The 22,060-nt window shown below is 42.3% G+C and overlaps 1 protein-coding gene across 13 annotated transcripts in view; it reads right to left on the reverse strand.

Annotated features, from left to right (window-relative positions):
* Positions 1-9,275: 9,275 nt before the first annotated feature.
* The window catches only part of LOC116953091 (guanine nucleotide exchange factor VAV2-like), a 232,420-nt gene continuing 219,635 nt past the window's right edge, over positions 9,276-22,060 (reverse strand). For 11 of the 13 annotated variants that reach the window (XM_032972920.2, XM_032972932.2, XM_032972931.2 and 8 more), the window contains 3 exons: positions 21,686-21,769; positions 16,862-17,016; positions 9,276-13,894 (listed from right to left, as the gene is read on the reverse strand). In XM_032972920.2, the coding sequence (XP_032828811.1) occupies positions 13,850-13,894; positions 16,862-17,016; positions 21,686-21,769 (284 nt within the window). In that variant the 3' untranslated portion in view covers positions 9,276-13,849. The remainder of the gene's footprint in view (positions 13,895-16,861; positions 17,017-21,685; positions 21,770-22,060) is intronic. The other 2 variants (XM_076074863.1, XM_032972930.2) reach the window with 1 other exon arrangement.

Consider the following 22,060-nt stretch of genomic DNA (forward strand, 5'->3'; position numbering starts at 1 on the left):
CCTCGTGTTGCCCAACTGGATTATTTTGTGATGTTTTTTAAATTTTATTTGTAACACAAAAGGTTTTTTTTTCTCAAGTTTTTACGTAATGTTCCTAATGGAAGTAATGTCCATCTGGAGAGGCTATTGTTCAAAACCTGACACCGGCTCTGTCATCATTGGATTTAGGAATCCATGATATAGGAATCCAATTATTTATAAATCCCATGAGCAAGTTGAACATACATTGGGGGGAAAAAATGTATTGGCCATAAACAGCACAGAGGGCAGAAAATAGGTACGTATATATGTGCTGAACTTCTTTAGCAAAGTATGTAGCCAACCGTGCTAATCGGAGGTGCAACGTTTGTACAGCACAGGATAGCGCCCCTTTATCCGTAGTGATGTGGGAGACCAATATCATGGATCTTATTATCTGCGAGTTATTCAGAGAATATGTGCTTTTACAACACTTATCCGCGGGGAGGATAGCAGATAACAGGAAGCCATCCACAAAGCAGGATGGGAAATAAATTGCTGATTATTGTGGAAAACGGAATGGGGCCGCAAATAACATGCGATTCAAGGCCCTGTATGAGTTCAGCGATGGGCAACCCAGCAGTGGTCCGTGGGCCAGATAAGCAGCCCTCCTGCACCTCAGTGGGCCGCAAACTTTCTTGTGCAATCGTGGCGACCCCACGCAGCTACCTGGACACGCTTCGATCAGCCCACCATGAAGTGCTCCATTGGACGCAAGCAACCTGCAGGCTCGCAGGTTGCCCACCACTGCTATAGTTGCTACGGTTTACAGAATTTGTGGTATTTCGGGTTACGGATAAGAGCTCTCCTTTGTGAGTGGATTGCCTCATTAAGAATTTCCCTCGGTGTAGGTTCGTCCCATGTAGATGTGATTGAGACACCTGCAGAAATCCATTGTTATCGTGCAAGGCCCAACTTTCAATATCTGCCACTGTCAGAGAGTAATTCCCAGGTTGCCACAAGACTGGAGCAGCTTGCTTGTGAAATGTCGTTTTTTTCCACTCCAGTTAACAGAAAATAATAACATCTCAAAACGCTTCACAATTTTTTGCCTGATTAATATCAACAAGTTACTGTGCAGGGATTGTATACGATACACTGTACCTCGCCCTTCGATACATTGATGGAGTTGTCACGCGTGATTCGTTTCACTTCACGTGCTGGGATCTACTTGAATTCAGTTGCTGAAGAAGCTCCCAGCACGTGGCGGGAAACGTCAGACATTGTGCCAAACAACACGTAAACACATCGAAGAGCTACGCAAGCACAATCACAAGCACCTCCACAGCAGTGGTGGCACACCAATACGTTTTCTGAATTCTGCAGTGCGACGCCTTTTAACAGAAGTGAATATATATTTATGTATACGTAGGCTTCCACGACCACTATTTAGGGGCGCTGTGGTGGCGAGATGTTAACTCCCTTGCCTGGTATACAGGAGGTGGTGGGTTCGATCCCCAATCTAAGACGCATACATTATATACATTATTTGGAGTTTGCATGTTCTCCCCGTTGGTCGCGTGGATTTTTCTCTGGGTCCTCCCGTTTTCCCTCCACATTTAGAATCAACACGTGTTTAGAGTATTTGGCTGCTATAAATTTACACGTGATGTCATTTGTGGCCAGGTCGTTTCTGGAAAAATAGCTAGATAGCTCAGTGGGCCTTACCTGGTTAAATAAAAAAATTGTTTAAAATATTATGATTCATAATTGGGTATTTGGGTTAGGTTGTGTTAACATTGTGTCATACACCCTCCTCTACCCGACACAGCCAATGAATACAAGTGTGAATGGAACGTGGGCAATATACGACTTCAGCTGGTGTTGGAGAGTAATCTTACAAGCATTTAAATTAAACGGTGTTTGAATCACGTGACACTTTTATTAATTCAGCTGTGTTGGGTGGAGGAGGATTTTAAGACGCATTTTTTTCACGACCTCACCCAAAACTACAATTAATTATTAACCAGAACTAAATGTTTCAGAAAACCTAGATTTTTGGAGTTCGGATGCAGTTTGCAGTTATCTGTATCCGCTCACGCCGAAAATGCAGCGAGCATCAGTAACCATGGCTTCATATACTTCATACACACGATGTACTACAGAACGATTGCCTGGAAACTATGAAATTTGGACATTGTGCAATGAAGATTTACACCCTTAACCCTGCTCTACTCGTAGATCCTGATGTACGTGACGGTGTCTTATTGGTGCTGTGTCGGTTTAGCAATCCCATGTGTGATAAAAGTTCAAGAATGAAAACGAAAAGAACAATAACCATGCACCGAAATGGCCTTGTAAACATTTGGGCTCTCACAATTGAGCAAGAATGACAACGAAAGACCAATTGTCATGTTTCAACAAGCTGTGAAGCCATAAACAAGTGTGAAAATGTTATTGCACACAGGACAATTGAACGTGTACGGCTGGAGAGCAAACCGTGAGACAGCGCAGGCAATATCCACAAAGACAAAATTTACCGAACAAGCTAGGAACATGAGAACACAGCAACCCCTTGCACGTGCCCAACCTTGTTACAGACCAATTCAGACTTTATTGGTCACCCCGTGCCCCTTATAAATCTCAACGTTCATCCCACAACGCCCGTATTGAAACGGCTGTACGCCGTTATGGACCTGAAAACTCAGTTTCCCTGTACAAGAATACGGAGTAACCCGTATGGGTTGACAGCTGTGTGCATGTTTCTCACCTCAACAACCTCGCAATGAGTACCAACAACAGCATCATGAAGGGTCGTGGTTAATCCAACTGTTGGATCAAGGCCAACACCCTCTCACGCAATCCTGTAACGTGAGAAATCCACCTCGAGCCTGCACCCCAGATTATTTCATTACTCCATCTCCTTAGTGGATGTGCGCTCAGTTGCATTCCATTCCTTGGCTGCCGCTCGGTCATTATTATTTTAACCATCGGACAACATCCTTGATCATCTACAAAATGTGACATTTTTGGCAGTATCAAAGTATGAAAAAATAAGAATAAGTTTGACCCTTTTCTGGCAATAAAACGGGAGGTCTTAAGATGTTCAAACACAAAATAGAAACATTTTGCAAGGATTCATGTCTGCATTAACCACACACAGTATTTGTGGAGAACATGCAAACTAAACATGCTCTGGTCTGACACTGGTGAGATTAGGCCCTAAGGAAGACTGTCCCTGGTGTAGGCCAATCAGTTTCGAGGACAAAGTTATTTTTATCAGAGCATGTAACGTGTGTAGATAATGCAGACATGATCCCTTGCAAAATGTTTCCATTTGGTGTTTGAACATTTTAAGACCTCCTGTTGTACTGCCAGAAAGGGTAAAACCTATTCATACTTTTTCATATCCTTGATCGTGATGTGTCCTGCCTCACCCCACTTACTTTTCTTAACAGCTTGGATTCAATGAACCTGCGTGTGGTTCTCGAATACACGTGTGCACGTGTTCTTCGTTCTGTCTCTCCGTGTAACTACTGCAAACATTAATCTCTTCACGCCACTTTACACGTTTTTTTTAGAGGCATTTTTTCATCAAGCCCAAAATCCACGAAGAGACATGAAAACTACAAGCAATGTTTGCCTACAAACTAAAAAAAAATTACACACTGGTATGGCATACTACTGCTCATGCAATTAAGATAGTGTTTCTCTTGAGATATATAATCCGTATATCAAGTGCAGTATTAACCGTGCAATTCCCATTCATTCACTTTATTAACATGAAACTATCTTGCTAAACCTTTCTAAATGGGTTGACTGGCAGTCATTCCATCATTGAGATCATTCAAAAAGTGGTGTATAAGAAAAAGGATATGTATATTCTCCGTAGCGTTCTGAATCTCTTTTATCTTAATTATGTGGAATGTATTTCGTGAAATTGAATGTGACAAAGCGGTGGTTATTCTCTGAATATGCTAAAAATTGCTCTTACTGGAAAATTATAGTCTCGTGTGTAATGGGTAGCAATTTTCTTTCAAGAGGCTGAAAACAGAATGTGTGGGTTCAAGTCTCTTTACGGTTGACCATATATTTCACAAGCACCCAGTTATTAACGGTTCATCTGCGTTATACATACAATTTAATATATTCTCAACCTTCCTACAAGGCAGCCAATGTATTTTCCCATAACCCAAAATTCATGCTCACAAAATGAGGGATTCTCCTAGTTCGAGGGGCCTGGTTTTATTTGAGCAAGCGTCACAGATATTTGCATATGACTCAAATGTACACGGACTCTGTGCAATTGTGTCAGAGATCAGAGGCTAAGCAGGGATTCGAGATTGCACAGCGCTTGGATTGCGTGACCACGGTGCGTCGACATGTCGCTATACAAGCATCAGCGGGTTTGCATGGTGGAGAGCAGAGGGGGAAGTACAGCAACATCTATTGTTATACATTACTGTGCTGTATTTCTATGCCCCGAATCGATGCTTCTCACCGTCACCAAGTGTGGAGGACTGCCGTATGGTCAAATACAGCCCACAGCCTCAATGGCCGTGGGGAGGGTCCTCATCCAACAGTGGATGGGACAAAAGGGACGCACATATTTCAGATATTAGAAGTAGAATGACAATGTCTACGAGAAGGAGGGAACTGTTAAGTGTAGGCCGGCTGTATTAAACATGTCAACGTATTTCCTTACGTTCGTGTCATTTTAAGTGTAACGAAGAAGCGAGTCCCTGTGAAGGGATTGCATGCAATCGGCCACTTGACTCAAGAAATGAATGCCGCCTGGCTTTTGACAAAAACTCGTCACGGACGCAATGGGGATCTCGCTGCAGGTAAAAAAAACCACAATAAACAACGCTCTTACAAGCCTCGTGCGTTTGCCTTTTGAATGCAACCCGTTCAAAATGACTGCGTCATTGAAATGCGGCCTTGCAGAGCAATTCACTCTCCAGAAACCTCACACATTGAAACGTTGCTCAACGGTAATCACTCGGTGAACAAAAATAAATACATGATATAATAAATATATTCTATAATATACTTATATCATATACTTATTATATTATGTATAATATACTTATATAATATATGTATTATATTACATATTATTTAAGCCCTCATCTTGCCTTATACCGTAATTGTTAACAAATTATCAATTGAGCCGAGGAATGCCGTGTACATCTAAAGTTCTAAATCGCATTCACCGAATGCATTTTTTCCCCTTTAAATAGCAAAAGTTACCTCCACAGTGTTAAGATAGCAAAAGGGGTTCCACAGGGTTTCTTCCTCGGCCCCCTTTTGTTCTCTCTTTATGTCAGTGACTTGGGCACTGACCTGGATCATTCCAGGGTAAATCTTTTTGCAGATGACACGATACTGATTACTGCTGGCCGCTCTCCGGATGACATGATTGCTAAGCTGCAGGGTGATTTCAACAAACTACAACATCAGCTAGTTGCTCTTAAACTAGTCCTGAATACCTCCAAAACCAAAGTGCTATGCTTCTCACCGGGACTAAAGCATGAAGTTACTTTTCCCCAATTACATTCCTTAAATAATTATCAAATAGAGCAAGTCAAGATCTATAAGTATCTTGGGGTCATCCTGGATTCAAAACTGAATTTTGAAGATCACTTTGATTATATTGGTAAAAAGACAAAAATAAAAATTGGTTTTCTGTATCGACACAAGCATTGCTTCCCCCCAATGTTCCGTTTGGAATTGATAAAGCTATCATACTGCCTCTACTTGACTACTGTGACATCGTGTATAAATCAGCCCCAATTACTGCACTGAAGAAGCTTGATTCCATCTATCACTCGGCCTTAAGATTTACATTGAACTGCCCATATAGGACTCACCACTGTGATCTCTACATTGGGTGCTTGTGCACCAGATCTTATTTATTCACGATGTACTTATAAAAAAAATCCGCAAACTACCTGCTGGATCTCCTCTCTGTTTCAAAGAACAAATTTGACCTTAGGTCTTCGCTCATTTACCAGCTTCACATTCCCTATTGCCGTACAAAAACTGGAGGAAGGGCCTTTGCTATTGATGCCTCCAGGGTCTGGAATGCTATTGCCAATAAACTGCAACTTAAATCGCTACCAATGAGATCTTCTCTCAAAACTGTTCTAGAGGAGTTGTACACCCCTAGCTGCCACTGCTATTCATTGGCGTAAAATAAAATGAAATGTTTCGCTCCGGATGACGCTGCAAAGTATTATCTGTATTTTGATTTAGCGTGCTGATCTTAAAGGTGCATTGAAAAATTTGATACTCCGACTGATGCTTCTGTTGTTGTGGAGTAACTCATGCAGCCAGCTATGGCTCTAGGGTTTGGTGTTACATGTTATGTAGTTTATTGTAAAAATTCGGTCACAGTCCCTATGATCACTGTTACGTTGCAATTATGGCTTTATTTTTTGGTGATTTCGAAAAGTTTTTTGGTTTGGACATGTTTTTTTGTTGTAGTACGGAGTTAGACTGATGGCGTTAATCTAAGTTTTCTTGTGGTTGTTGTTATTGTTTGACTTGCATCCCACTGGGATTTTTTTGCACACAGCGTTGGTTTACGGTGCTTTTTTCAGGAATATTTTGCTGGTTTTTTTTCCATGGATTTTCTGTTTGCACAGTCAACACATAGTCACTTTAAGATGTTGTTCTTGTTCGCGTTTTTGTTTTTTTTGTTTGTTGTGGTTGCACCCGATTCAAGAGCCGAATGGCTCACAGGGCTATACCTAAATAAATGAAACTGAAAACTGAAACACATCCACATGTTTACTCAACGTTCTCAAACGCGTTTTACTGTCGACTATACCAAGCCCAGAACAAAATAAACATAGCAGCGGAGCAGCGTTAAGTCACACTCCAAAATATATTTGTTGAAACCTTTAATGGTTACATTATATTTTAAATTCATAACAGTCGCATTGATCAGTGAGCTGCACGTGTATTTTATGATTATATTGTATATACAGTGGTGTTTATATCGCAATACCGAATGCTATAATCACAATATGCTGTACATATAAAACAACACCGTATTGTATGTGTTCATCGTACGAAACTCTTTGTATGGTTGTTGAAAGCTTTGAATAGAAGTTGCGTACGCAGAGAAATTACGCAACGGGTTCAAGCCACTTGTTAACAAATCGGCGGTCTCTCTCTCTACCTGGGTGGCGGCGGGGGGGGGCGAGACTGAGGCAGGATTTGTGAATGAGAATTTACTCGAGTCGTCCTCACAAGTGAACTCAATTGTCCCAGCAACAAACACACTCAAAGGAAAATCTCTACTCCCCCCCCACCGCCAGTAACCTTCCAGAATGTTCTCCATCCTCTCCAAGTCCTTTCCACCAACCCTGTCCCTCTGTCTCTTTCTCGCATCTCTCACTCTCCCCTTCCACCTCGAGTTCTCTCTCCTGCCAAATACGTCTCTCTCAAAGTCTTCACCCAACTCCCATTGCTCTGCCGTTCATTAACTATTTTTCTTGTAGTGTCCGAACACGACACTGATGTAAGAGCCAGGGATTTTGCCACTGCACCATGATATGAGGTGGCAGTATTAGCAGCTCCGGTTTTTAAATGTGATGCTTGGCATCACGTCGCCGCATGGTAAAGGTGCGGCCCTGCAATTACCTTGCACACGCCACTGCTGGCAAAACAGCCTCTACCAGAAGGGAGTTATGAGATGACCCATCTGGAAGCTACTGTGGTCTCTTACACGCTGGCTAAGACGTCTTGGAAGAAGTAGGAGTTAATATCATACCACCATGGCCAAGAACACAAATTCGTACACATTTTCGGAGACATTCATGTAGAACAAAAACCAACGTTGAGCCTCAACTAACTTCATAAATGCCGTGAGAAGATCAAAGATTTACAAAATCAGCCGTCGCCATATATATGTAAAGTGCATGGTAGAGCCATGTTTTTATTTATTTTAGGTTTTGCACATTATGGCTCACATTCAAATACTGTACACAGGTACGTAGGTGAAGCAATTTTGCCGGATTGCAAGCAAGCGTGCCGCGCGTCAAATTTTGTTAACGAGGCGAAGATATTTTACTGAAATAAAACGAAACATCCATTCGCTTCCCTGTGAACTGTTTTGTTTGCTATTACCCAGGCAGGTGCATCACAGCCTTTCACTCAAAACCAGCGGTGGCGGCAACCCACGGGCGGATCTCAGGACACACCAAGAGAAACGCCTCTTATCTTTAATGCATTTATATATCATCACCTTATCCAGAATTAACAACGGCACAACATGTGAATGTAATGGTGGAGACGAGGCGAATGAAATAGGGGGGGGGGGGGAGGGGGAATCTGTGATGCGTGAATTCGGTGAAAGTGAATTTGATGGGAGTAAAATGATGCATGGATTGAATGATCGGGGGATGGGTGAAAGCCATAGCATGAGAATATAAAGAGGGAACAGGGGGGGGGGTGTTGGTCAGAACAGTTTTCTCACGGACCGCAGGGTGTGTTGAGGTCCACCAGAATGGACAACAGTGCTTTGGGTATTGGCACCCACACCTGTTCGAAATGAATGCCACAGGTGTCAGAAACAGCTGCGAAACGGACATTGCTCTTTCCACTGACCTCATGTGGTCGCATTCGTTCAAATCCTGCAGGTAACATTTCGTCCACATTCCAACATTTGTTCATTTTCTCTATCGGTGTCCATGTTCCTGACCTATGCCATCCCTGACAGCACGCACCAATTGCACCGTTATTCAGACACATTGCCGCGATGCGATTCCAAAGGAATTCCCATCCCGCTCATATTCTCATGTATCGGTACACATTGTTGTTTTCAAGTTGTCCCGTTTGACGGTTTAGTATTGTTTAGTAAACTTGCATGTTACTTTCTGACATTACATGCCTTCGTTAACCTGTTAAATTTCATTATATTCTCATTCGCTGTTTTTATATATGCATTTGTAAGGCTACATCCATCTTTACCCTGGTTGTAAGATCAGTACGTTGGAGGGGGTAGGAACACTTTACACGATTTCCCATAAAATATAAAATGAAATACTCTACACAAAGTTCAGGACACATTTGTTCTGGCATTGCGTATGGCAGCAATGTGCCAGGAGCTGAATGCGGACGTCGAGATCTGCTCACTAGGAGAGGGCTTCAGGAGAGAGTTCGTGTCGTTTCGCTATTCCTCGTCCGTTGAAGGGGGCGCAGACCAGTGGTTTGTGATATTGCCCAGAGTTTGGGTTGCGATTAAACAACACCTGTTATTTACAGAATGTCCGCTATTGAGCAAGAGAACGAGAGCCAGCCACAGCATTTGTACAACGGTTTATTTGATTTGCCGGAATGCCATCATTGATACATCAGATATAAGTAAGTTTCATAAATGTACAGTAGAACTTTTGACACCAGTATGTATTTTGTACAACCTGCAGTTTTAGGCATTTCAAATATGCTGGGAACTTGCATAAACAAATGATTTGTTTTTATTGAAGGCTTGTACAAATGTCAGAAAGAGATGAGACATTTAAGGGAAGAAATAAAAAAAACATAAAACCATTTTCCCATGGAATTAATAGTAGTAATGGATTTGTTTAAATGTTGTCCTTAGTAAAGTAAAAAAAATATATACATACACCAAGAAAATGTTAAATTATTACCATCAAATATATGGCTCTCAAATTTCCAGAATTGCAACTTATATGAATCCCAAAGCAACTATGGAAGTTTAAAGCTTTTAACTGGATATACGCACACCACTTACTGTATTTACACGTGATTTACAGATCAAATTATCTATTGGATCATTTTATACCAATGCCATTGTTGTTGATTCGTCTTTATCCCATGCTTGCAATGTTTTCTATAAAATAAGCCGGGAAAAAACTGACAAAGCTTTCAGGCATTCCTTTAAAATATGAACCCCAAGGCAGCTGCTGCATTATATATATTAAAAAAAAATCACTTATCAATGTTGAGTAAAATGTTTTCACTAAGGCAGACGTTATATGTAGATAAATTGCTGGGCACGTGTTGAAGAATACAGATGTAGTGTTCAAATGCCTCATTGTAGCATTCACACATTATTGGACTTTGTATTTTAAAGTGAAGACACAAAGCGCCATGCTCTGTGATACTCTTTAAAGAGTTTAAATGGAAACCGTGTTTCTTCTCTGGGGAATGTGCTAATGGTCTTATTTGTTTTAAATCGTTTGTTTTAAACGTTTTCTATTTTCATCTTACATTTAGAAAAAAGGCCCAAGGATTTTTTTTCCTATTTACTAGAAATACATTTTAATTAATGTTTTGATGAGTGAGCTGCATTTATATACAGGTAATTCGTTGAACTGCCACCTAGAAGAGGCTTAATTGTGACAAATTCAAGCTGACAGAACTCTTAATAGATTTTTACATTTTACCATATACTTTTCTTTACACATATAAACACGAGACTTGCCTTGCAACTTATTAAAAGTGATACATTTTAGTGCAAGCATTGTACCATCCATAAAGTAGGTCTCGTCTTACAATGTACAGCACGAGTCAGTTCCACTACGTTACACTGTGCTGTAACAGCAGTCTGCGCACACTTGAACGTGCTTTACAACAACGGTAAAGGTGTAGCCTTGCAACTACGTGCTCATGCCGCTGCTAACGGACGGGCCTGCACTCGAGGGAGCTCTAAATAGCCCTTCTGGAGAGTGTTTCGGCCCACTCTGCAATGCTGGCCAGACATCTTCGAAGAAGTGAGAGTACCCACACTTTACCCCCACCACACACGACCTGCTGCTGATCGATTGTGTTGTACCCATGTATTCTTGCTGGGCGGATAGCTGCGGCAAGAGTTTAAGAAATTTGCACTGTTGTTTCATCTGCCGCGCTGGCTGATGGATCCGGTGACCTCTGGGCCTCAAGTCCAGTGCGCTAACCATTAACACCACGGCACCATCCAGACAGAGTTCATGAAAGCAACAAACGAACACCACGATGCTAATTTAAAAGCATAAATAAATACATAAATATATTTCAAACGTTTCAGTTAAATTAAAATTTAATGCACCATCTTTCAGTGAACAGTCTGCCCACATTTACAAAAGAGATGTTTTCTGTCTCAGCTATAGGTTCACACCTGGCTATAAAGTTGATCGAGTTATTGACATTTTGCATAAAATCATTTTGCTACAGACCACTCCATGACGTGTAAATAACCACAGAGGGCAGAGTGACTTCATGCAGGTCAAAGGTGTAGATGTATAAGTAGTTCGAGTTACAAATGAGGGCCCTAAAATCCTACAGATTTGGCCATATGGTTCATTGAGCTCACATCATTGTCAGTGCATTGATCCCGGCACCGCCGATGTTTGAGTCTGGGCATCCACCCGCGGTTAAACGAGGCTTTCTCATGTGCACTGACCTAATGGTTTCTGTACCAAATTCTAAAATATCCTAGCTCTAAGAAAGAAAACAATATCAGTGTTACCGCATTGGAAATCAACGATTCTATAGCTGGATATAACATTGAATGTTGCACTCTTTTCTCCGAGAGGTGTCCAATGGAAAGTTTGTCAAGCAATGTTCAAATAGTATCGGGGGAAAAAGTAGAAAAAATCACAAAGGATCCATTTGTATAGACATCGGTAACACCCCAGGATGTGTACAACCATTGCTTTGCATGTGTGTGTATTTATATTTATCCCCAGGAGATACATAGCAAACTAGTCCTTGGATTATACCAAGCCATATGCATAAAAACAAATATTTCCAGATATTTAACATGATCGCCCTCTGGCGATTCCTGTAATGGGAGTGGCATATTTTGTCAAGTTATCATAAATCAGAATTTTAAAAACTTGGCATATCGTAGCTTGCTGTAAGGCATGTTACACTTGCGTGTTATTGTCTGAAATATACACCGTGGCTGTTTATTCCTCTTTCAAGCAGACATGAGATTGCAAGCAAATAAAAACAAACCCACTTGCTATTGTGTGTTAGACTGGCCTTCCCTAAGCTACCTCCACTTCTTATGAACACACTCGGGTCATAACCCACCGAGCACCTGCATTGTCCCTCACGTGTGTGCCGCCGTTACGTAATGCTCTTTGTGATGACAACGCATTGCAATTAGCCGAGATCTTTGTTTCTCCCAATTGAATTTCCAAATTTGAAGCATAAATTGCACTTATTGTGTTTCCCACGGCATCGCCAAAGCCCCACGTTTTTGGGCATTCCGCATTTATCTCCCCGGTGTGTATTATTCAGATCGCGACGGCGTGTTGTTTGCGCGATGTCCGACGTGTCGCGCGCCGTGCTGGGACCTTCTTCAGGAAATGAGCCGCGAAGCTCACGTCGGACACCGCGCTGAACAAAACGCGCGGCACGATGGAAGTCACACCGCGCTCCGCTGTGGTAACCCTCACAGCGGCGTTTGCTGTACGCTTGAATGCAACACGAGTGTATCTGCAAGCGGGCAAATGCAACAACATTTGCCAAAGCGAGGCCAACATATTGTTTTGGTTGTCATAAAATTTACGTCGGTGTATTCCGCACTAAATGATCAATGTGTTGACAGCATTGAAAGCCAAATAAATTGTGAGCGGTTATAAAAGCAAAAGTCAATATATACCAACCATTTGACGAAATGGCCACATTTTAGCAATAACACCTTATACCAGAATCAAAGCACTCTGTATCAATACGGTGCCATATTTAGCATATTGTGACTTGGGTGAGGGGCAGCGATGTACCTGCATTGCATAAATCTTCATTGCATTGACACAAACTCAATAGGACTTTGAGGCACACCAACAGCTGTACATCAAATTGACATGTGCTAACGGAGACCCAGGCAAGCCCCCTCTCGCCTCCATTGTCATCGTTTCTGTACGACAACTTACACTTTGTTTAATACGTAATCATACGCAGAACATTTCAATACGATTATAAAGCTAACATGGCCACCGTAAGCTAACTTTAACATTTTAAATATTTTTATTTAACAGGGAAAGGTCGACTTTGCGTGGCCTTTGACTCTTTGATTGACTAGCCATCAGGGTTGGCGAGAGTTACACATGAATGCCTAGTGCTTGTATGAAAAACCTGAAGCCAAATGTATCGCTTACAAACGTATCCATATCAGATACCCATCAAATGTATGCGTGTGTTCACAAGTTAAGCCTCAACAGGGAATGCGTTTGAAGTCTGAATCGCTCATCTCATGCTATCGTATTGCCACGAATTGTATTTTCACACGGAAACTAAAATTGCTACTCTAAGAAAAATGTATTTCATTGGTGAAGCTAATGTTATGCTTTTTTACTTTGTAATTATTTATAATCACAATTTAGTACCATAACCAGAATAGTTTTTGCATACACAGCAACGTGGCACACCATAACCTTTATAGTGCAATAAGTTTGCATCAATTAAAACAATTTGCAGGTAATCTAAAATAATAATTTTCCATAAAACGAAACCAAACCCTTTCCATCCATTACAAATGAAATATAAATGTACTCATAATTTATGTGAGTAGCGTTTAAACAGTTATCATCTTTTACATCATTCTCCTTCGTCGAAAAAGGCTTTATATACGGGGTTTAAACATTTCCCTAATAAACGGTGGTATGTGTAAATCAACACGCACATTATGCAAATGTAACGTATCAATTACAGAAATGCCAAAACATTTATCTTTGTAAATACACGTTTCCCAGGGGTAGAAAATGTTACTTTGTAATGTTTTTTTTAATGTAAAGCAGCTGCAACAAAACAAATGGGATTACCACAGGGAAACAATCAATGGGCCACGTCGCGATGGGTTGCTTTGATTTTTCACAAATTGACGAAAGCATAGTCCAAGAGACTTCACCAGCGCAGCAACAATCCTCCATTAGACCACTTCCTCCTCCACGTAGGTCGATGGGAACCACCCAACCTAAAACACAACCACACATGCTTATATCACACCCAAAGATAAATACCGTGCCTCTATTCCACTACACAACCAAGCTGTACTCGAGCCGTGCTCAGCTAGATGGTGAGATGTTAACTACCTCGCCTGGTATGGCGGAGGTTATGGGTTCAATTCCGACCATGACGCCTCTATATTTGGAGTTAGCATGTTTTTTTTTCCATTGACACGTGGATTATTACTTTAGAAATATGCTTCTAGAGTTATTTGGCTTCAATAATTTTCCACATGATGAACCACTTCTCATTGGACTATCATAGTAGGGACCAGATTGGGTTTTTTTTTCCACTGGAGAAGCCAAGGCGTGCCACTGACATCACAAAGGCGATGAACGAGTTAAGACCGACAGCAGATAATGTGTGCGGACGCTGTGTGTGTGACAGACGTCACACACATTGAGCAAGTCGAGACGCCCGTAGATGACGCGGTGATGCTCTCCTTGAGTTGAACTGACTGACCTCGCATGCAGTGAACACGTCATTAGCACTGCCCCTGGCCCTGCTTCGCTCCAAGCGAGATTCAGTTATCTTGTGGGTCCAGCTAACCATTGTTTGGTTCTGTCTCGGCACGGTTACTATGATGTCCATGGAAATGCAGCAGTTACAATACAGAGGAAGACAATTTTATATTAATACATGATTTTAATAACCGGTCAAAGCCTGAGCGCAGTTAATTGTAATGGCCACGGTTATTATAATGAACGCGGAAATCCAGCAGTTATATGAACATAGAGGTAAGATGAAGAGTTTGGCACGCAAGTTGGGAAACACAATTCCACATGCTAAGATGACAGTGACCCCATATTAGAATCAGAATATTAATTTATACTGTAGCAATCCGATGAGCTATAAAGCTCTTGTTTACAGATGTCCATTCGGGACGGGTAAGAACGTTACTACAACAAACAGTACAACAACACGATAGGAGTGAAAAGTACAAGAAAGGTAAACACATCACCCAAACACAAATTAAACTAAACCACCCCCCATCCTACCAGACAAAGCCCACTGAGGTATTCACTTATCTAGAATTGAAGCTTCCGTGACTGCAAAAAATACTAAATTCATTGTTTTTTTCGGTAAAGTCACGTATGTCCCTGTACGTTATTCCTCCAGGCGTCTTTCTGCGTGTGCCTCTCCATGTGTGTATGTCTCTTGGTGTGGTGTCGCTCTGGTTGTCCCTCTGTGCTGCCCAAAACATCTCTCCCTGTGTGTCTTCTCTGTGTATGTATCTTCTTGGACCCCGTGTCTGTTCACGAGTCCTTGTCCTCTGTTTACGTTGGTGTGTTCAGCCCCGAGGATGAGAACAAAAGATGTAGCAGTCTTTTGAAATACGTGGTCAACCAGGTTAGTGTCTAACTGTGTTGTTGGCCGACTGGTTTGCATCACATTAAGTTTCTAAGGTTTGTTGAGTTCGCGTCTCCCATCTTCTTGCTGTATTTGCCCTCCGTGCAGTTTGGCGTTCTCTAATGTGCTATGTGCGTGGTGTCCCTCTGTGTGTTCCCTTGCTATGTGTTTTACCCCATTTCCACCTGATGATGAGCGCTTGTGTTGCGTTCGAAACGTCGTGATTTATTTTAATCTAATTTTACTCTATTTATTTAAATTTTATTTTATTTCCGCATTCGTGACTTTACCGAAAAAAAACAATGAGTATAGTATTCACTTATTTTGCAAAAGTGACCTGACCACAAATGATAGCTCAACAAAGTGCAGTATAGCTAGAGAAGCCTCGGTGAATTTCATGACATATATTTTATGAACATACTGCATGAGGATGTGAGGCTAATTCCTTTTTAATGAGTGATATTTCATATAGAAGGAGCCTGTATCTGGAGCAAATCCACACTAAAAAAAACACATGGACGGATTAGGAGCCAATTTCTGTAATGCCACCTCCTATCCACCGAGGGGGTGGGAGTCTTACAAGACACGCTGGTACGTCATCTACCAACTTGGTCTCTGTGGCGATGGATTGGTCATTACATTTTAGTCTGGTTCTTTACTTTATCCAGGTGTGGCAGTTATGCGATTTTGTGTGCACATTTCAGACACCTGAAAGATGTTGGTGACGATGAAGGATTATCGTTGAGTGGTGTTTGTACTTGGGGCATAGTATGTCTGCAAATTAGAATCGTAATTCAGATGCAAATTAATTTGTCCACTTTTCTTTATCGATGTGGCCAAAAAAGAGGTGTAATGAGAGGACAGATGCTAGGTGAGACAGAAATATGGTGAAATGAGAGAGATGATGTAGAGAAAATACAAAGATATAGTTAACTGAGAGAAGAGAGCTTCAGACCAGACAGAGATGAGAAACATTAATTTGCTAAGCAATTATCTTTACTTTTCATTCGGATCTGAATTCCAGCTGGTTTTTGGTGCATCCACATTTCGTCCATGAATCTGTGGCTCCTTGCACTCTAAGCTGTGGTCCTAAGCTTTTGCTTCGTTTGTATGTACGCTGAACATCTTTCGCACCGTGCGTAGTCAACTGTGCTAATAGAATCGGAGGTGCGGGGGAAGGACAACAAACATAACACAAAAAGCTGTTCTAAATAAATTAGTTTTCATTCTATATAATTTAAAAGTGCACAGCTCCAGTCGCTTGCTAATATCGGAAAGGAGAGCGTTCCAGACGGCCGCAGAAGCACGTCTGAACACGTACGATGCGGTCACCGTCTATTTTCAGTGGCTCGCCAAAAGCCGCTGCTGCGATGAGAACCGTGATGATTTATGCTCATTAACGAGATCAGCAAGGTATCGTGGTTCATTTCTGGCAAGCACTTTGTGTGTAATGAGCGCGACCTCGCAACGTATTCGTTCGGCAACTGGAAACCAATGCAGCTCGGCCAGCACCGGACGGACATTGCCTACGCCTGGCACCGCTATCGCCAGGGGGTAAGTGGCGGCTTTGCCAGCCGAGCCTCACCCTGCCGTCCACCTCGCCGCGCCACCAGCCCTGGTTGGCGCCGCTCTTGCTGTAGATCTTCACGACGTCGCCCTGCGAGAGCGAGAGCTCGCGCATGTCGCGCGCCGAGAAGCTGTAACGAGCCACCGCCGTGCCCAGCATCCGCGGAGAGAAAACTGCACGCCGTTTTCCCACGCGCACATACACACACACACGCGCGCATATGCACAGTTTTTTTGGTTTTACATTGCGCTTGTGATTGCGTTATTTTGTGTCTCATTTGGAACGGGGTCTAATTTGCCATCGAATTTATACTGGAGCACCCAGATTGTTGTCATGGATACATGAATGAATTACAAGTAGCTGGTATTGTACCAGCCCTGGCCTATGACCAGATCACCCAGAATGCAATTTAGTCTCGTCAGATCTCGGAAGCCAAGCCAAGTTGGGCGACCACCACCACGCTGTTATAGGCTGCAGGTGCTGTGCAGCAGAAAGGCGGTGCGGAATGATCCGCCGTTGTACTGTACCTCTATACCACCGACGTCTATGTCACCCGACTTCAACCGACACTGATCAATGTGGTGAAGCGGTGGTCCAATGACACCCACGATCTGCAAAGGCCTTGAACACCTGGTATTCCCAGGCAGTCTCCTGTCGAAGTATGGGCCAGGCTCAAGCCTGAGTAGCTTTCAAGATGTGACGAGATCAGGCACATTCAGGGTGATGCGTTCGTAGGCAATGGCTTATGTGGTCATGAGTGCTACTCCGGAGCCCTACATTGAGCAATGACAGCCTCACTGTGACCATTAGTGCATAATTTAAACAATTTGCTTTGTGTGTTCTTTGAAGTGCTGCGTGGGGTAGTCCTGGGCCAGTGGTGGGAAAATCCACATTCCCATGACAAGGATCATGAGGACAACCATTGTACAACCAGTGCTGACTTGTCAGTAAGTTTTGCAGCCTCACCAGGTGGTACAATGCATTTAAATGAAATTACTTTGATCTAACATAGCCCTTTCACACACTCTGATGGACTGGTATGATATATAATATATGACTGCTACAACATTATATGTACACATTTTAAACACATTTTGGGGTTTCTTTGACTCCCAAAATCACCTTCAACCAACAATGTTTTTTAAGTGATCTTTATTTTAATAATCAATGCATGAAAGGGTCACGGTATGCAATTTAGGAAATTTTCTGAACATATGAACCTCATAGCGGTACCCTGGGGTACCATAGTACCCCGGCTCTCGCACAATGTCCGTGACGCAGTGATTTTTAGTCTGTTGATGGTCGGCGATGCGGAAATCGACTCATCTCGACGAGCTGTACTCACGATGCACTATTCAAAGTTTTCTTTTTTCGATAACGGATGTTTTATGCTGATGCTTGGCGTTTCGACATCGTGGAGTAGCACTGATTTTGGATTTATTGGTAACCCAGTCTCGGAATGAAGTACACCCCTGGAAAAAAAAGTGTCCCAGAAATGAAATATTTAATTGCCTCGGCCATTTTGTATTGGTACCCAGGAGTACCGCCATAAGGATCATATATTTAAAATAGATTTTAAAAATGTGACAAGCTTGTTTTGACAATGACACCTGCCACCACAGCTGAAACGAATTATCAATTTGGTTTATGTGCATGTGTGTGTAGCTTATGCAATACATATAGATGAATATACAACAATACACACATACGTATGAATGGACTGTGTATGAATAAAAATGCACAAAACACAACGTTGATGAAGCCTGCTGGCAATGCTGAAGTCGACGCTGCATCGCGATATCCAAATTGAAGGACCGCACTTTTGTGACAGAGGTCACGGGGGGACGGGGGTCACAGAAATCGTGGAATTTGAATAAAGTCCATACAATATTGGAAACGGCTGCAAAAACACCGAAAATTCGGCGCACTGTAGATTAGGGGTGGTCTGGGGACAAAGGCAGGCACGGGGCACAGCGCCGCGTGTTTGTAGATGTAAGCTCACAATTACATTAATCCCGAACCTTTCCGTGAATATTTTAACTGGGTTTTTATTTTCTTCCCACCACCCAAACCTCAGCAATTAATTTAGCGGGGGTGGGGGGGGGGTGAAGAATGTCCCAACGATGCTCTTCTTACACTTGGAACGATCTTGTATCTCGTTTAAACTCAGTATCCAACCCCTCGGTACAAAAGCACTTCTGAAATTATTATTCTTATTGTTGCCACGCGCTATATAATTCTTGGCTTATTTCCCTTCCCCCCCCCCCCCTTTGCTTTGTTTTACTATTGAAATGTTTCTGCTTTCTGTGATAAATTGCTTATTTCCGTTTATGAGCCTGAGCCTGGTTCAAGTTATTTAATTTACTTTGACTTAAAAAAATTTTCTTCAAGTTTCTTATTTCTGGACCATGTTTTGCATTCGCATTTTCTCCCCCCAAAAAAGACGCAATTAGTCTCAATAAGCTCTCACCTGAATGAACAACACAGGGCCTTGTCTGTTAGAAGACACAAGAATAAAAAATCCATTATTTTCCTTGTTGATATGCATATATGTAGTGATCTACAACCTTTAGATTGTGACTGCATAATTTACAAACCTCGATCATTACAAAATTCTAACCCCAATATATTACAAAGCATATATAAGCAGAATTATTCACTGTCTCCATGTATATGAATAAAAGGTTCTCCATTGGCTTTGACTTTCCAGGAGCATCCAGCAGCACTAGCTTAATCAATCAAAGCCTCAATTGGTTTTGACCTTAGGGTTCTCATCAGCAGTAAGGATTGTTAAACAAATGCTGCCGAGTTACCAGATGTTATTTGGCAAGTGTACCGCATACAAACTATGTCACTTTATTTAACGCCAGAAGACTATTGGATACAAACTCAGTGCGTTTTCTGTGGAGCATTCTGGGTAAAAGTGTATATAATAAGCAAATATTTCATTGTGTCTCCGCATATAAATACAAATATATAGCCCATCGGCTGTTGGATAGACCTCTGTACATTGCTGGCAGAAGAGGTATGGACATCGTTTGCCTGTAAGTGACCTCTTTAGTCTTCTTGTGCCTTGTCTGCACTGCACGTTGTTTTAACAATGCTGTGTTTTGCTCCTTGCAATGTCGTTGTTGATTGATGGCACATATATACATATTTATTTATTGGATATTTAAATGTAGTGTTTCTTGGGAAATGGTGTGTTTTACCACTACCACTTGCCCTTATTGTATTCCTTAATTGGCTAAAACCTTTAAAAGATAAAATATATTTTAAAATATATGATTTCTTACCTCTTCCCTGTATTATTCATTTCTGTTTCCCTGATGTGTTATGTCTGTCACGGAAACGATGAGCGTGGTTTTTATTGATGACACCTGACTTGAGAGCTTCTTAGCTCGCAGGCTACTTCAAAATAGACTGAAACTGAATCGACAACGAGCGGGATCCAGGTAAATATTGTTTCCGAACTTCAGGTGGTCACCAAAACGTAGCCTGATCAGGCGCGACCCTTCTTAGCTGCTGTTGGAAAATACCGGGCTGATGAAACCGGATGTAATGAATGCCGACAGATACTGCCAGTCGCTTAAATATTAGGCATGTAATGATGATGGTAATCTATTGGACGATTATAATCAATTCTAATGCTCCCGATACATGCATCGAATCATGCAAGTGAAAACTGATGATTGTTTTAAGGCGTATAGATTATGTAAATGAGTGCTCAAGAATCTTGCAGCCACTAGAGGTGCTACTTTTACCACGGTGTTTAAAAATACAAATGTATTCTTGAGCAGAATCATAACTTCTAAATCGTGGCGATTCATCAAATCGTAGGGGAGTGAATAAATACGTGCCTGTTACACGTGCAGCCAAGAAACGTCTCAAGCGTTGTCAATGTGCCAACCACTACCCCGTGGACATGGATGTTTGGACTGATGCAGAGGTTTTCGCAGTTGTGCTGTACAGCTCTCCGATGTGTTTTGTGGGTTGTACCGAGTATAACCCCAATCCTGAAGAAGCTTCCGGCATGTAGAGTGAAACGTCGGGACCATCATTCCGAACGACACTCGGCTCAACCCCCCCAAAAAACGTCTAAAACGTTTGCACTACATAATTGTTAAATAAAATTAGGAAAATACAAGAACTTAAAGTGGTTCATAATGACCCTCTACCCACCTCATATAGCGTTCAGGTGATAAAACCACGGACCCCGTTAGCCTCTTATCCTACATAAACAAATTGTTTACATACAAAATTCAGAGGCCCACCAAACACGGGTGACAAGCCAGACTATATGAATCAGATTCTGGAAAAGACCAATGAATTTCGATCACCAATGAGCCTGGCCTTTGTAGACTACGCTAAAGCATTGAACTCGGTTGACATTGACGCCTTCGTCCTAAGCCGTCACAAACAAAAGGCCTAAATAATGAACTCCAGTCACCACAAGAGTGTTACCAATACGAAACCAAAACAGCATTCCCATCTGCTTAATGAAACGATGCGCAACATGCAGTCGCAACAACATGCTCACGCGATAGCAATGGCAACAATGGCCTGAGCGTATATTATTCATTTCGATGGCATATTGAATTCTAACTGAGATGACAGACCCAGGGGTCTGCAGAGAACAATGGGCCGTGTTGCACTCACGCACACATGCACAGGGGGTGGAAAGTCATGCAGCACGTCCGTATGGCGCATGCAGATGCAAGAGCGTGGTATTGGCTTCATGCCCAGGATGAAACGAGGACACTGGAGGTATGGGGTGTGGGGCGGAGGGGGGGTGAGGTTTTGCTGTGAACAGCCGTAGCTGCACCCTCTGGGATTTATCTGTACCTGACCAGAACGGCGCGGCCGACGGAGGGACAAAACTGAAATTCTGGGAGTTGAGCAGGGAGAAGCTAGCACTGACGTGACCGGCTTACGGGATCAGGGACACACGGAGAGAGAAAGACGCAGGTGTCACTGGCCACTCGGCTGCGCACGCAGTCACTGCTTAGAAATAATGAAAAAGCTGTGTCTGTGAATGCGTGCAATCCGTGTGCGTGTATGTGTGCGTGCATGTGTTCCTTTGGTAGCGGTCGTGTATCGGTTCGGGTACTGCGCTACGAACCCGGCGACCCGAGTTCGTTTTCCACTCATGGCCAACACCAATGACGATTATCTGAACTGGTCCTGGGCCTCCCCTAGGTCGACTCAGCCTAAAACGAG

Source organism: Petromyzon marinus, chromosome 50 (genome assembly GCF_048934315.1).
Source record: "Petromyzon marinus isolate PM22_M1 ecotype Great Lakes invasive population chromosome 50, UKy_Petmar_22M1.pri1.0, whole genome shotgun sequence".
Lineage (NCBI taxonomy): Eukaryota > Metazoa > Chordata > Hyperoartia > Petromyzontiformes > Petromyzontidae > Petromyzon > Petromyzon marinus.